Source organism: Podarcis vaucheri, assembly GCF_965113315.1.
Source record: "Podarcis vaucheri genome assembly, chromosome: 14".
Taxonomy (NCBI): domain Eukaryota; kingdom Metazoa; phylum Chordata; class Lepidosauria; order Squamata; family Lacertidae; genus Podarcis; species Podarcis vaucheri.
Window position 1 is genome coordinate 49,587,822 of NC_138752.1, and position 14,719 is coordinate 49,602,540.

The window sequence follows — 14,719 nt, forward strand, 5'->3', positions numbered from 1 at the left end:
CTGTTCTCATCCCGAAGCAAAGTTCTTAACCTGAAGCACCATTTCTGGGTTAGCGGAGACTGTAACCTGAAGCGTATGTAACCTGAGGTACTAGTGTACATGGGGCTGCCCTTGAGTACAGTTTCTTAAGGGTGTTGACTGAGAGTTATTAGGAAGCCCCTGTTCCCCTCACAGTACTACAGTTCCTAGAGTGGCTTAACAGTCGGTCCCTCTTCACAGCGAACTCTGGGAACTGTAGCTCTGTGAGGGGAATGGGGGGGGGGTCTCCTGACAACTCTCAACACCCTTTGCAGCTACAATTCCCATAATTCCTTGGGGAAAGCCATGACTGCTTAAAGTGCTGTAATACTACTTCGCCTGTGTAGTGCCAATGGCACCTTAGTCTGCAGATGTCCTGCTCTGATATACAGCTGGCATTAAATCCCATTTGGAGCAGAACCTTTATTTTTCTGAAAGGGGAGAGGGCGTTCCGAATTTTTCAAATTTCAAAAAAAGAGGAGTGCTAAAAAGTTGTAACACAAATTCGAAAGATATTTTGCTTAAACAAATATGATTTAGTTTTACCTGCTAAGCAAAATGTGTGCACAATGGCATAGAAATCGTTAAAGCCGATTGTCAAGTACTTGCAGTCAGTAATATTATTTTTATTCGTCATTGTCATTATTTAGCAGTACCTGACATTTTCAGAAGGCGCGATTAAAATTATTTGGTTTTCCGAAAGCAGTGCTTCTTCACCAGGCAAGCTGAGTATTGTCTAGTCACAAAAGTAATAGCAGATTTGAATTCCCCATATCCAAAAATCCCTATTTTTAAGACCCCTTGCTGAAGAAGTTTGTAAAAATTAGGTTTCACTCCCTAAAATGATACAATCTACGCCACACACAGAGTTGTGCCAAACAGCTATAAACAATGATACGATGTGCACAGGTTTGTCCAGAATCGACCTGGTCACAAGGGCGGTCATAGCTGCTGTTGCTTTTGCTCATGCCCTGGGGTCATTGTGATGGAGGCCACGTAAGGACCTAGACAGGTAGATTAGCGCAGAGCAGGAGAAATCAAAACCTCCCCTCGTGTGTATTTGGCGTTGGAGTGTACGTTTGCAGTAAGCCAGAGATAAAAATGGAACGGCATAAAATAGAACGGGGGCTGAGTTTGAAAGCCGAGATGGCATAAAATTAAAATGCAACGTGTTTCAAAGCCGGGACCGCTTGGCTGATGGAGAAATCGTATATCCATGTCCCCGGAACAAATACTAAATATGAATGAATGGCAAGGATATATGGTCTGCGGAGCACGGAAAAGCGATCTGGGCTATTTCCAGCTGATTAAATTGGAGAGGCTGAGCAGCTTTCCAATTAAAAAAAGGAAGAAAATGGAGCTGGGGGGGGCGGGTGTGGAGAAGCCACCACACTCATTGCAGCCAGGATGTTAAATATTTGATGTGATTTTTTTTTGGGGGGGAGCCATTTTATTTTCTAAATGTCATCATTTAATGTTTATTTATTGCATTTATCATTCCCCTTTCGCTCCACGGAGTTCAAGGGGGTGAACGTGGTTCTTCACCCCTCATCCTCATTGAATCCGCACAGCAGCCCTCTGAGGTAGGTCAGGCCAAGAGGCAGCGACTGGCCAGCAAGGTCACCCAGCGAGCTTCAGGTCGAGGGAGTGGGATTTGAACCCTGGTCTCTCCCAGGTCCTAGTCTGATACACTAACCCAGGCATAGGCAACCTTCGGCCCTCCAGATGTTTTGGACTACAATTCCCATCATCCCTGACCACTAGTCCTGTTAGCTAGGGATCATGGGAGTTGTAGGCCAAAACATCTGGAGGGCCGAAAGGTTGCCTATGCCTGCTCCAACCATTATGCCACAGTTGCTCCTAGTACCTAAATAACAGCAATGGAATCATCCCGTGAATCTGTTTTGGGAAGTGGCATCTGCTTGTCTGCTGTGGGAAATTATTCTGGATTAGATGAGCCTTTGGTCTGGTTCAGCAGTAGGTTTCTTTCTCCTGTGCTGCTCCACATCCTCCTTTATGGCTTTGGCCTGACTGCAATGTGTCCTTTTGCTAGGATGGTGCCTCTAACATAGAATCATAGAACTGTCGAGATGCAAGGGACCCCAAGGGCCATCTAGTCCAACCCCTTGCAGTGTAGGAATCACATCTAAAGAATCCCTGGCAGATGGCCATCCAACCTCTGCTTAAATACCTCCAAGGCTTGTGGCCCTTGGGTGAGGAGGCCATCCAGATATAGGGCCTCAACAAGCGCCCAGAGGCCTTACCTGATCAGAGTGAGGCACCTGGAGTATGAGGATAAGGTGCTGAAGCCCAAGGCTTTGTTGATGCACAGGAAACTGAGGCAGTGCCAGAGAAACCTGCCAATGGGCAGGAAACCACAAGAAGGAAGCAGCTGGAGGGAATGATTCATTGTTTCAGTTGTCTCTATACCGATGCACAGAATATGGGAAACAAACAAGATGAATTTGAGTTCTAAATACGGGATGCCAAATATGATATAACAGGCATTACTGGAACCTGTGGTGGAATAGAATCATAGAGCTGCAGAGTTGGAAGGGACCCGAGAGTCATCTAGTCCAACCCCCTGCGATGCAGGAATCTCAACTAAAGCATCCGTGGCAGATAGCTACCCAACCTTTGCTTAAAAATCTCCAAGAAAGGAGAGTCCACAACCTCCCAGGGGAGACTGTTCCACTGTCAAACTGCTCTTACTCTCAGAAAGTTTCCTGATGTTTAGTCAGAATCTCATTTCTTGTAATTTGAAGCCATTGGTTCGCATCCTACTCTCTGGAGCAGCAGAAAGCAAGCTTGCTCCGTCATCTTCCATGCGACAGCGCTTCAGATATTTGAAGATGGCTACCCTATCACCTCTCGGTCTTTTCCTCTCAGGCCCAACATATCCCAATCCCTCAACCGTTCCTTGTAAGGCTTGGTTTCCAGGCCATTTATCGTCTTGGTCACCCTCGTCTGTGCGCATTCCAAGTTTTGTTTAATATCCTTCTTAATGGGGTGCATGCAGTTCCCACCCCACCCAAAGGCAGCTCTAGAACAAGTGCTGGTATTGTTTCTGCGCCCCTAGATTACAGCATCAGAACCAGCCATCAGGGTTTGCAGATTTGTACTTGGTTTTCTAACCTTGTACCGTAGCATCGTTCGTTCCAAGCGACACTTTTGACAAGCAAAATGATTTCCCATCCGAGGCATCAATAACTGGCTGCGCATTCTTTTCCTGTTTTTGCCTGCCTGCCTGTCGAATGATGTGGCGCCATTGCTCCCCGTGAGTCACCAGCCTGGTGTCAGTCGTTGTTGGTGCAAAAAAACGGCCAACCCTTACCCGGAGCTCCAGTTATAGCAGCGTTGGTGACGCACGCCTCCTGTGCCCCCCCGTCCCCCCTTTTCCTTTTAAATTGAATTTACAGCTGCAAACTATTTACGCCGGCAGAAAGGAGGAATGGTACATCTGCACTTGATCACTCTGCCATTGCGGAGCCATCCTTTGCAATTGCGGAGCCGTCCGTTTACATGAGTAATCGAATCAGCTCGCAGGCTCTGGGTCTGTTGCCTCGCAATGCCTGCAGCAAATCTGACTGGTGGCTGGTTTTGCCCTCTGGCAGAAAAGATAACCTGCCCATATGCTTTATTCCTCCCCGGGCAGAATGCAGTAACGTCGTGGATATTTACATCTCCCCCCCTTTTTTTTTAGCTCGAGGGCCACATTATCGCACTTCAAGGACAGAGATGTCAGGATGCTCAGCATCCTAAACAGACTACAGTTCCCAGAATCCTTTGGGGGAAGCCATGACTGTTCAAAGTGTTATTATCATGGTGCTTTCGATGTATACTGCGGATGGAGTTGTGGGGGTCACACCACCAACACAGCTGCTCCTGGTGCCATTTGCAGAATCAACCCTCAGTGTGCACCACCCAAAAAAACCCATAGGGAAAAAGAAAGAAGCTGAGCTTACTGTCGTTGCATAGGGTGATTCCGTCCCTGCAATAAAATTGCATAGATTTTCTCTTCTCCAAGAGAAACGCATGTTTGTTTGTTAAATGTCTGCTCTGCCCTCCCTCCCAGAGGAGTCTAGGGCAGGAAACAACAAGGTGCAGCAATGCAATTAAAACAAAACATTAGAAAAAGAAAACATTACGAACACCTAAAACACCTTGGCCCAATGTACATGGGCCCCATATTTCAGCCTGGACACTGAGGTCCAGCTCGGAGGGTTCTTCTGGCGGTTCCCTCACTGTGACAAGTGAGGTTACAGGGAACCAGGCAGAGGGCCTTCTTAGTGGTGGCACCCGCCCTGTGGAACGCCCTCCCTTCAGATGTCAAGGAAGGCAGCCCTGTTTAGGGAAGTTTTTAATGTTTGATGTTTTATTGTGCTTTTAACATTCTGTTGGGAGCCGCCCAGAGTGGCGGGGGAAACCCAGCCAGATGGGCAGGGTATAAATAATAAACAATAACTATTACAGTGGTACCTCGGGTTAAGAACTTAATTCGTTCTGGAGGTCTGTTCTTAACCTGAAACCTGTGCTTAACTTCAGGTACCACTTTAGCTAATGGGGCCTCCTGCTTCCGCCGCACGATTTCTGTTCTCATCCTGAAGCAAAGTTCTTAACCCAAGGTACTATTTCTGGTTTAGCGGAGTCTGTAACCTGAAGCGTCTGTAACCCGAGGTACCTTTGTATTATTATTTATTTATTAAATAAATAAATAAATAAATAAATAAATAAAATTGTTCCCCTCTGAAACATTAGTTTCTCTGCCCACAAACAAGAGTGGAGACCTTTGGGAGTTCATTTTTTAAAAAAATAATAATATTTATTAGTTTTCCAACAAATTAACACAACACTACAAAAAACCAAAAAAGAAAAAACATACAATAATACAATACAATACAAAAAAACAACAACAACTGCAAAGCACTAACATACAACTAACAAAACAGAACAAAAACCATTTAAAACACAGTCCAATTTCAATATCTTATCTTTCTTTCACTAATTTCCACGACCTCCTCACACCTCCCTTTTTGTATTCCGCTTCTATTAATTGTTTCAGCAATTCCTTTCCATCTTCCTCTCTTTTCTATCCTATAATTGTCTTAACACATTCTAACCTTATTTTTCCCTTTAATGCTCTAATAATCTATTTATACTTAATTCCTTATAACATTTCTACTAAAGCCATATAACTTCATTCCAACATCTTTCTAACATTCATTAATTTTACAGTATTTCTGTAAATAGTCTTTAAACTTTTTCCAGTCTTCTTCCACCGACTCTTCTCCCTGGTCTCGGATTCTGCCAGTCATTTTCACCAATTCCATATAGTCCATCAACTTCATCTGCCATTCTTCCCTGGTGGGTAAATCTTGTGTCTTCCAATATTTTGCGATGAGTATTCTTGCTGCTGTTGTTGCATACATTTAAAAAGTTCTATCCTTCTTTAACACCAATTGGCCGACCATGCCCAGGAGAAAGGCCTCTGGTTTCTTAAGGAAGGTATATTTAAATACCTTTTACATTTCATTATAAATCATCTCCCAGAATGCCTTAATCCTTGGGCACGTCCACCAAAGGTGAAAGAATGTACCTTCAGTCTCATTACATTTCCAACATTTATTATCGGGCAAATGGTAGATTTTTTGAAGCTTAACTGGTGTCATGTACCACCTATAAATCATTTTCATTAAATTTTCTCTTAAGGCATTACATGCCGTAAATTTCATACCTGTGGTCTATAATCGTTCCCAGTCAGCCATCATTATGTTATGTCCAACATCTTGTGCCCATTTAATCATAGCTGATTTCACCGTTTCTTCCTGAGTGTTCCATTTCAACAGCAAGTTATACATTCTTGACAAATTCTTAGTTTTTGGATCTAACAATTCTATTTCCAATTTAGATTTTTCCACCTGGAACCCAACTTTTTTGTCCAACTTGTATGCCTCCAGTATTTGATAGTAATGGAGCCAATCTCGCACTTTGTTTTTCAATTTTTCAAAGCTCTGTAATTTTATTCTCTCTCCATCTTGTTCCAGAATTTCCCAATATTTCGGCCATTTGGCCTCCATATTGAGTTTGCTGTGCCTTCGCTTCCATTGGTGACAACCATCTTGGGTTTTCCCCCCTAACAAATCCTTATATCTTATCCAAACATTAAACAATGCTTTTTTAACAATATGATTTTTAAATGCTTTATGTGCTTTTACCATATCATACCACAAATATGTATGCCATCCGAATACATTGTTAAAACCTTCTAAATCCAACACTTCAGTATTTTCAAGAAGCAGCCATTCTCTCAGCCAACAAAAGGCAGCTGATTCATAATAAAGTTTAAGGTCTGGCAGGGCAAATCCACCTCTTTCTTTAGCATCCGTTAATATCTTAAATTTTATTCGGCTTCTTGCCCTGCCAAACAAATCTAGAAATATCCTTCTGCCACTTCTTGAAACAATCCATCTTATCCAAAATTTGCAATGTTTGGAACAAAAATAACATCCTTGGCAGCACATTCAATTTTATCACAGCAATTCGACCTAACAATGATAACTTCAAATTTGTCCATACTTCTAAATCCTTTTTCACTTCAGTCCAACATTTTTCATAATTATCCTTGAATAAGTTCACATTTTTAGCAGTCATGTTAACCCCTAAGTATTTCACTTTTTAAACCAATGTTAGTCCTGTCTCCTCCTGAAACTTCTCTCTCTCATTCATAGTTAAATTTTTTTCTAGAACCTTGGTTTTCATCTTATTCAACTTGAAACCTGCAACCTGTCCAAATTCTTGAATCAGTTCCAATACCCTTTTAGTACTAGGTTCTGGCTCCTGTAAAGTCAATACTAAATCATCAGCAAATGCTTTCAATTTATACTGTTTAGCTCCCACCTGAATACCTTTAACCTCTTGGTCCTTTCTAATCATATTTAGCAAAACCTCTAGGACCGATATAAAAAGCAATGGAGAAATTGGGCAACCTTGTCGTGTCCCTTTTTCAATCTTAAACTCTTCTGTCATCACATTATTCACAATTAATTTTGCCTTTTGTTCTGAATAAATTGCACCTATACCATTTTCAAAACCTTGTCCTACCCCCATCCCCTGTAAATTCTTCTTCATAAAACTCCAAGAAATATTGTCAAAGGCTTTCTCTGCATCCACGAATATCAAAACTGCTTTAGTATTGATATTCACTTGTAGTTTTTCTAGAATATTAATTATATTCCTCGTATTGTCAGACAGATGTCTGCCCGGGAGAAAGCCCGCTTGGTCTGTATGAATTTCTTCTGCTAACACCTTTTTTAATCTTTTAGCCAAAATATCTGCGAAAATTTTATAATCCACATTAAGCAGCGATATAAGGCAGTAGTTCTTGAGCTGTGTCTTTTCAATCTCTGTTTTTGGTATAAGTGTAATGTAGGCTTCCTTCCACGACTCTGGTGCCTGTCTTCCTTCCAATTTTCATTGCAGACTTCCTTCAATGGTTGTATTAACCATTCTTTCAAAGATCTGTAATATCTTGAAGTCAAACCATCTGGTCCTGGAGATTTGCCTAATTGCATATTTTGGATGGCCCTGACCTTTGGGAGTTCATTTGCACCCAGCTCTGGTTGTTTCCAGGCGACAAAATTGGGAAGTTGACTGATCTGGCCAGCTTGCACCCCTAAGCATTCCTGTCTCTGACGCACCTTGTTTTTTGTTTGTCCAATCAGGTAGCGAGATGGGAGTACAGGACCCAGTCGCTCACGCGTCTCTTCCGTTCTCCGTACCTGGCCTGTTACTGCCTGGGAGCTGTCATCGTGTCCCTCAATTTCCTGCGGAGCCACTGGTAAGGAGCATTCTTTTGGGCTAAATCCGGCCGATATTGGCCGCTAGACACCGGAAGTCGTGGCCGCAAGGGGCGTTGGCCACATTCACACCATACATTTAAAGTGCTGTGGTAGCACTTTAAACTACCACAGCATCCCCCAAAGAATTCTGGGAGCTGTAGTTTTTTTAAGGGTGCTGAGAGTTGTTAGGAGACTCCCCATCCCCCTCAAAAAACTACATTTCCCAGAGCTCCCAAGTGGACCAGTATCAAGTGCACGTCTGTCAAGATGGCTGTCTGTCATGGATGCTTTAGCTGAGATACCTGAATTGCAGGGGGTTGGGCTGGATGACCCTGAGGGTCCCTTCCAACTCAACGATTCTATGATTCTATAAATTTATTTACGACACTGCCTGTTGTTGTTGTTGTTGTTGTTAAGCATTTCACTACTGCCATTTTAATAATTAACTTTCCCCCAAAAAAATAACCATTAGTGGTTCTTTTAGTATAGTTTCTGTAGTTAGGAGGGATTGTTGTAAATTTTTGCAATGGATAATAAAGGAAAGAGAGGAGAAATATATCGTTTTGCACTGATTGTTCCTGCTGACTTTTTCTCCTGCGGGAAGCAAAACATATCTCTAGTGTGCTATTCGAGTGTTTACAGAATTCCCTGTTTGGAGAAGCATGGAGGATTATCTGTGCACATAGCTGGCAGGTCAATTCAACTCCCCTATCTGCGATATGACAAGATAACGCCTCCCACACCGCCCCAGCTTGCTCGTAATCCAGTATGAATGATGTACTGTACATTATGGTAATGTGTCCTCAGGTGTTCTCGGTGCAGCAAAGGTAACTAAAGAGGCAGAAGCTGGCTTCTGAGCGGCTTTGCCGAAATCCGCAGTGATTTCAGGGAGCTTTTATCTCTCCTTGTTTGGAACTGGTTCTGCGGGTGTCCGAGGTGGGATCAGTGCACCAGGCCAAGGCTGGATCCGACCAAGAGCTTAGGAACCGTGGGGTCCACAGCCCATCTTGGACCCTCTGCCACCTCCTGCCTGAAAAGCCACACGCTCTGCCACCAAGGTTGGAGCAGAGGGATAGAGGAAAGTTCTTCTTTCTCTCCCATAGTGCCAGATGCGGGGAGTTTCAGGACAGATAAATGGAAGTCCTTCTTCACGCGGTGCGCGGTTAAACTGTGGAACTCACTGCTGCAGGAAGCTGCCAACTTGGATGGCTTTAAAAGAGGACTGAGCAAATTCTTGGAGGGGAAGGCTAATAATAATAATAATAATAATAGTAATTTTATTTACCATATTTTTCACTCTATAAGACGCACTTTTCCCCTCCTAAAAAGTAAAGGGAAATGTGTGTGCGTCTTAGGGAGCAAATGCAGGCTGCGCAGATGTCCCTGAGGCCAGGAGAGCAAGAGGGATTGCTGCTTTCACTGCGCACTGATCCCTCTTGCTCTCCTGGCTTCAGCGAAAGCAACGCAAAGCCTCCTGAGCGAAGAGGGAAGACCATTTTCTTCGTTCTTGTTTTCCTCCACTAAAAACTAGGTGCGTCTTATGGTTGGGTGCGTCTTATAGGGCGAAAAATACAATATACCCCACCCTCCCTGGCCAGAGCTGGGCTCAGGGCGGCTAACACCAATAAAATCGCAGTAAAAACATAATAGGGGAAAAAGAGAGGGAGAAAAAAACCCAATTTAAAATACAGGCTAAAATGCAATTTAAAATGCAGCCGCATTTTAAAATAGCTGATAAATCAAGACCATAAGGGGAGGGAAACATAAGGGTCAGACCGAGTCCAGACCAAAGGCCAGGTGGAACAGCTCTGTCTTGCAGGCCCTGCGGAAAGATGTCAAGTCCCGCAGGGCCCTAGTCTCTTGGGACAGAGCGTTCCACCAAGTCGCGCGGCCAGTACTGAAAAGGCCCTGGCCCTAGTTGAAACCAATCTAACCTCCTTGAGGCTCGGGACCACCAAAGTGTTGTTATTTGTGGACCTTAAGGTCCTCTGCGGGGCATACCAGGAGAGGCAGTCCTGTAGGTACGTGGGTCCTAGGCCGGGATGGAGGCAGCAAATCTTCATACAAGCTACGGCCCCCTCCATAAGGCAGACCTCAAACAACCCCCCGAAACCAATTCCTAGTATTTGTGGGTGAAGGGGGTCAGGCCACAGAGCTCTTGCAAACTGCTGAGATAATTCCCAAAGCTCAATGGCCTCAGTTCATTACAGTGCAGACCACCAGCCGATTTTATTGGCAACGCAGCATTTTCCTGGAACTCTTCTGCGATAGGATGCAATTGGATCATAATTGATTCCAAGGTAATGGTAGGTTCAGGGCTCACTCGGCTTATGTAACAGGCAGATAAGCGTGTTTGAGTTCCTCCTAGGTCAGTTTCGCTGGAGGAAATCTTGTGGCTGTTTGCTTTTCACTTTTTCCGGGACTCTCTATAAACCGTGCTATCAGCTTCCGGACATAAACAACACCTGATAGTAAAAGGAGGACTACTCTGTGTGTACAAAGCCTTGTTGCCGGGCTGCCAGCAAACTCAGCTGGTGGCTTTCATAAACGGCTGAAGGCTTGCAAGCCAATATATCAATGGAAGCGTGTAATCAATGGAAGCGAGTGGGCAGAGAATTGGCTTCCTGGTGCCATTCTGATCTGTCTGATCTCTCCTTCCAAGCAAGAGATCTGTGGACTCAGCACAGTGAACCTTCCTCCCTAATGAATCTTGGCCGACTGCATTGCTTTTAAGGCACATATTTGCATACATGGGCGTAGCCAGGGGGGCAGTGGTCACCCAATCAATAAAAATCAATAAAAAATCCTTAGCAAACTGAGGTCCCCACCCAACCCCAGAAATCCTGGCTACGCTCATGTTTGCATACCCTCCGATGAAAGTAGGGACATCATCATCATCATAATGTACTCTTTATACCCAAACCATCTGATTGGGTTGCCTCAGCCACTTTGGATGGCTTCCGACATGTATAAAAACATAATAAAACATTAATAATAAAACAATAAAATAATAAACAAATAAACAAATAAATAAACAAACCTTCCCAATACAGGGCTGCCTTCAGATGACTTGGGGGTCAAATAGCTCCATCCCTTCCAACATTTCTCCAATGGAAATAGGGACATAGAATCATAGAATCATAGAGTTGGAAGAGACCACAAGGGCCATCGAGTCCAACCCCCTGCCAAGCAGGAAACACCACCAGAGCACTCCTGACATATGGTTGTCAAGCCTCTGCTTAAAGACCTCCAAAGGAGACTCCACCACACTCCTTGGCAGCAAATTCCACTGTCGAACAGCTCTTACTGTCAGGAAGTTCTTCCTAATGTTTAGGCGGAATCTTCTTTCTTGTAGTTTGGATCCATTGCTCCGTGTCCGCTTCTCTGGAGCAGCAGAAAACAACATTTCTCCCTCCTCTATGTGACATCCTAAGGAAAAGTGAGACATTCCGGGATCAAATCAGAAACTGGCGGTTTCTGTAAATCCAGGACTGTCTTTGGAAAATAGGGACACTCAGAGGGTCTGGTAATATGCTTATTTGCTTGGATAAGAGGCTGGATTTGTGTTGTTTTGGGGGTGCTGGCCTCATGGTAATCTATAATCTCCTGAGTAGGGTAGGGGGTCCTATTTGGTTTACTGTTCTGTGATTATCTTTAACATGAGAAAATAACCTATAAAGGACCACTGGATGGTTAAGTCCATTTGAATTCGACTCTGGGGTGCAGCACTCTTCTCGCTTTTAAGGCCAAGGGAGCTGCCGTTTGTCCACAGACAGCTTTCCTAGTCATGTGGCCAATACAAATAAACCGCTTCTGGCACCACAGGGCACTGTGCTGAGTTCCAGAGTGCACAGAAACTCCATTTACCTTCCCGCCGCAGCAATGCCTATTTATCTACTTGCACTGGCGTGCTTTCAAACTGCTAGGTTGGCAGGAGCTGGGACAGAGCAACAAGAGCTCACCCCGTCACTGGGATTCGAACCACACACGTTCCGATCGGCAAGCCCAAGAGGCTCGGTGGTTTACACTACAGCAGTACCTATGTCCCAAATCATATATCTATATTGTTAAAAGGGACACAGGTGGTGCTGTGGTGTAAACCACTGAGCCTTAGGCTTTCCGATCAGAAGATCGGCGGTTCAAATCCCCGCAATGGGGTGAGCTCTCGTTGTTCGGTCCCAGCTCCTGCCAACCTAGCAGTTTAAAAGTATGCCAAAAAGTGCAAGTAGATAAACAGGTACCGCTCCGGCGGGAAGGTAAAAGGCGTTTCCGTGCACTGCTCTGGTTCGCCAGAAGCGGCTTAGTCATGCTGGCCACATGACCTGGAAAAAATGTCTGCGGACAAACGTCAGCTCCCTCGGCCAGTAAAGCGAGATGAGCACCGCAATCCCAGAGTCGTCCGCAACTGAACTTAACTATCAGGAGACCTTTACCTAAGAAGCTAGACTACTGTACAACAGTTAAATTCTCATTCCCTGCTCTGCCCACTTCTCCTCTCTGACCCCGACCACCAATTCCATGTGGACCCCGGAAGGTTGCCCCGGAGGGGGCGGGAATGTGGCCACTGGACTGCAGATATGCCCCCATCCCTGCCACGGGCAGTCAGACGAGATCTGGAAGGCATAAGGCTTGGCGAATGCCAGTTTAGATAACAGGAGCGAGGGACGAATTCTTGAGCAACGTTTGATGAGCGCCAACTCTGGGCATGACACACGTTTGTGCTCTTTGAGTAGTAGGAACATACGCAGAGGCAGAGAGAGGCCGAGGGAAAGGGCAGACAAAATGGAAGGTCTGCGTTGTAAGTGGCACCCGCTTGGCTAACGCAGGCCCGGTAATCTGAGCGTCTGGTTACGTCAGAAAAGCAAAACTGCCTTTCTGTGTCATTCCTTTGATTCCTGCCCCCACCCTTTTTTATTTTCTGACTCACCAAATGCCTTTCCCAAAAGATGCACATCTACCGAGTCGAATAAAGGCAGGCTGTGCATTAAATAAAATTGCTGCTTTACATTCATCTGCCCTTTCCAACATCTTGCTCTTTTCGGTGAGCTGAGTGACGGCTACAGATCGTCTCGCACTTCCTTTTACATGAAAGGGTTTTCATATTTAATGGCACGGGCCTGGTTGTGTTCTTCCTCTAGAGTAAGAATGAATAAGGCTGGTTATGGTTGGGTTTTTAAAGACATATTTTTTAATTATTTTCACAAGTTTTTCAAATTTACTTGTATTTCAATACAGTGGTACCCCGCAAGACGAACGCCTCGCAAGACGGAAAACCGCTAGACGAAAGGGTTTTCCGTTTTGGAGGCGCTTCGCAAAACGAATTTCCCTATGGGCTTGCTTCGCAAGACGACAGCCCATAGGGAAATCTCCGGGACAGCGGGGAAGCGCAGCGCGTCTTCCCCACTGTCCTCGGACCTCCTCCCGCCGCCCGGCATCGGAACGAAGCTCCGACGCCGGGCGGGGGGGGGAAACGCCTCCTCCCGCCGCCCGGCATCGGAACGAAGCTCCGATGCCAGGCGGGGGGGAACGCCTCCTCCCGCCGCCCGGCATCGGAACGAAGCTCCGATGCCGGGCGGGGGGGCGGGGACACCTTCTCCCGCCGCCCGGCATCGGATGGCTTTCCTGAAGACTTGGGGTGGGAGGAGGGTTTTCCTTCCCACCGCCAACATTCAGAATGCTGTTCTGAATGTTGGCGGTGGGGAGGAAAAACCCTCCTCCTACGCAAGCCCCGGGAACAGAGGAGAAGCGCTGCGCCCCTTCCCCTCTGTTCCCGTACCTGTCCTGAAGGCTTGCGGTGGGGAGAAAAGCCCTTCTCCGCACCGCCAACCTGGCAAGCGGTTTCCCTAGGAACGCATTAATTGATTTTCAATGCATTCCTATGGGAAACCGTGCTTCGCAAGACAAAAAACTCGCAAGAAGAAAAAACTTGCGGAACGAATTAATTTCGTCTTGCAAGGCACCACTGTATATGTCTTTTCTTGAATTTTGACTTCCCACCTTACTTCTCTGATGTTCTTATTCCTACCCGGTGTTTCCCCCCTAAAAAAAAAAGTTTAGGGGTACTCTCATTTTCCTACTCATATGGAAATACTGCCCCTCGATAAGGCCAAACTTAGATTCACAAAATGTTTAGGGGTATGTGTCCCCCTGCGTACCCCCAGAAAAAAGCACTGTTCCTACTGCTTCATGAGAGCACTTTAATCCAGTGCTTTTTTATTGGGGGGATGCATACTCCTGAACATTTTGTGAATCTAACAGGAGAAGAAACTAAAAATGTTCAAAAAAATAGTTTTTTTCTCTAGCACGATGGCAAGCTGCCCCGGTACCCTCATTCCCAACCCCCCAACACCAAGTGACCCCAGCTAAACCTGAGACGAAACCCAACAACTTCGGGCCAAAAATGACCCAACACTGCCGTTTGCAATTGACGTTTTGCTGGAATCGCTGCTTACCGCATTAACTGGAAAGCTGAGACCCGCCAGGGTGGCGTAAACCCCCCCCCAAAAAAGGTGTTAATTGGACCAAGAGGGAGAGTTCTCATTGGCTGGAAGGGGGCAGCTATTGTGTCTTGACTGCTTTCCACCTGCTTCCCGCCGGTAGGTGTCGGAGCCAAGCCTTTCATAAGTCCAATACCTGGCGCTTTCCTTAAGAAAACCAGCCTCTCCCGCGGCCCTCGCTGCCAGACTGTTCTTTTCCATGGCTGATAATGACTCTGCTTTTCTAACAAGCCCTGCCTGGGCGTTACGTGTTATTTGGGTCAGTATGTAACTGTTATCACAACAAGCGCCCTTTTCTTGGCATCTATTTCTCCTCTGCCCGTATATTCCCTTGCTAAAATTATCTCTCTCCTCTCCTCGTTGGGT

The 14,719-nt window shown here is 45.5% G+C and overlaps 1 protein-coding gene across 5 annotated transcripts in view; it reads left to right on the forward strand.

The window, feature by feature from the left end:
* PEMT (phosphatidylethanolamine N-methyltransferase) overlaps positions 1-14,719 on the forward strand; it is a 104,627-nt gene that overhangs the window by 39,532 nt on the left and 50,376 nt on the right. For all 5 annotated transcript variants that reach the window (XR_014213677.1, XR_014213678.1, XR_014213679.1 and 2 more), the window contains one exon: positions 7,740-7,855. Coding sequence is in view for 2 of the 5 variants with exons in the window: in XM_082199931.1 (XP_082056057.1) it covers positions 7,740-7,855 (116 nt within the window). In the remaining 3 variants the exon portion in view is untranslated. The remainder of the gene's footprint in view (positions 1-7,739; positions 7,856-14,719) is intronic.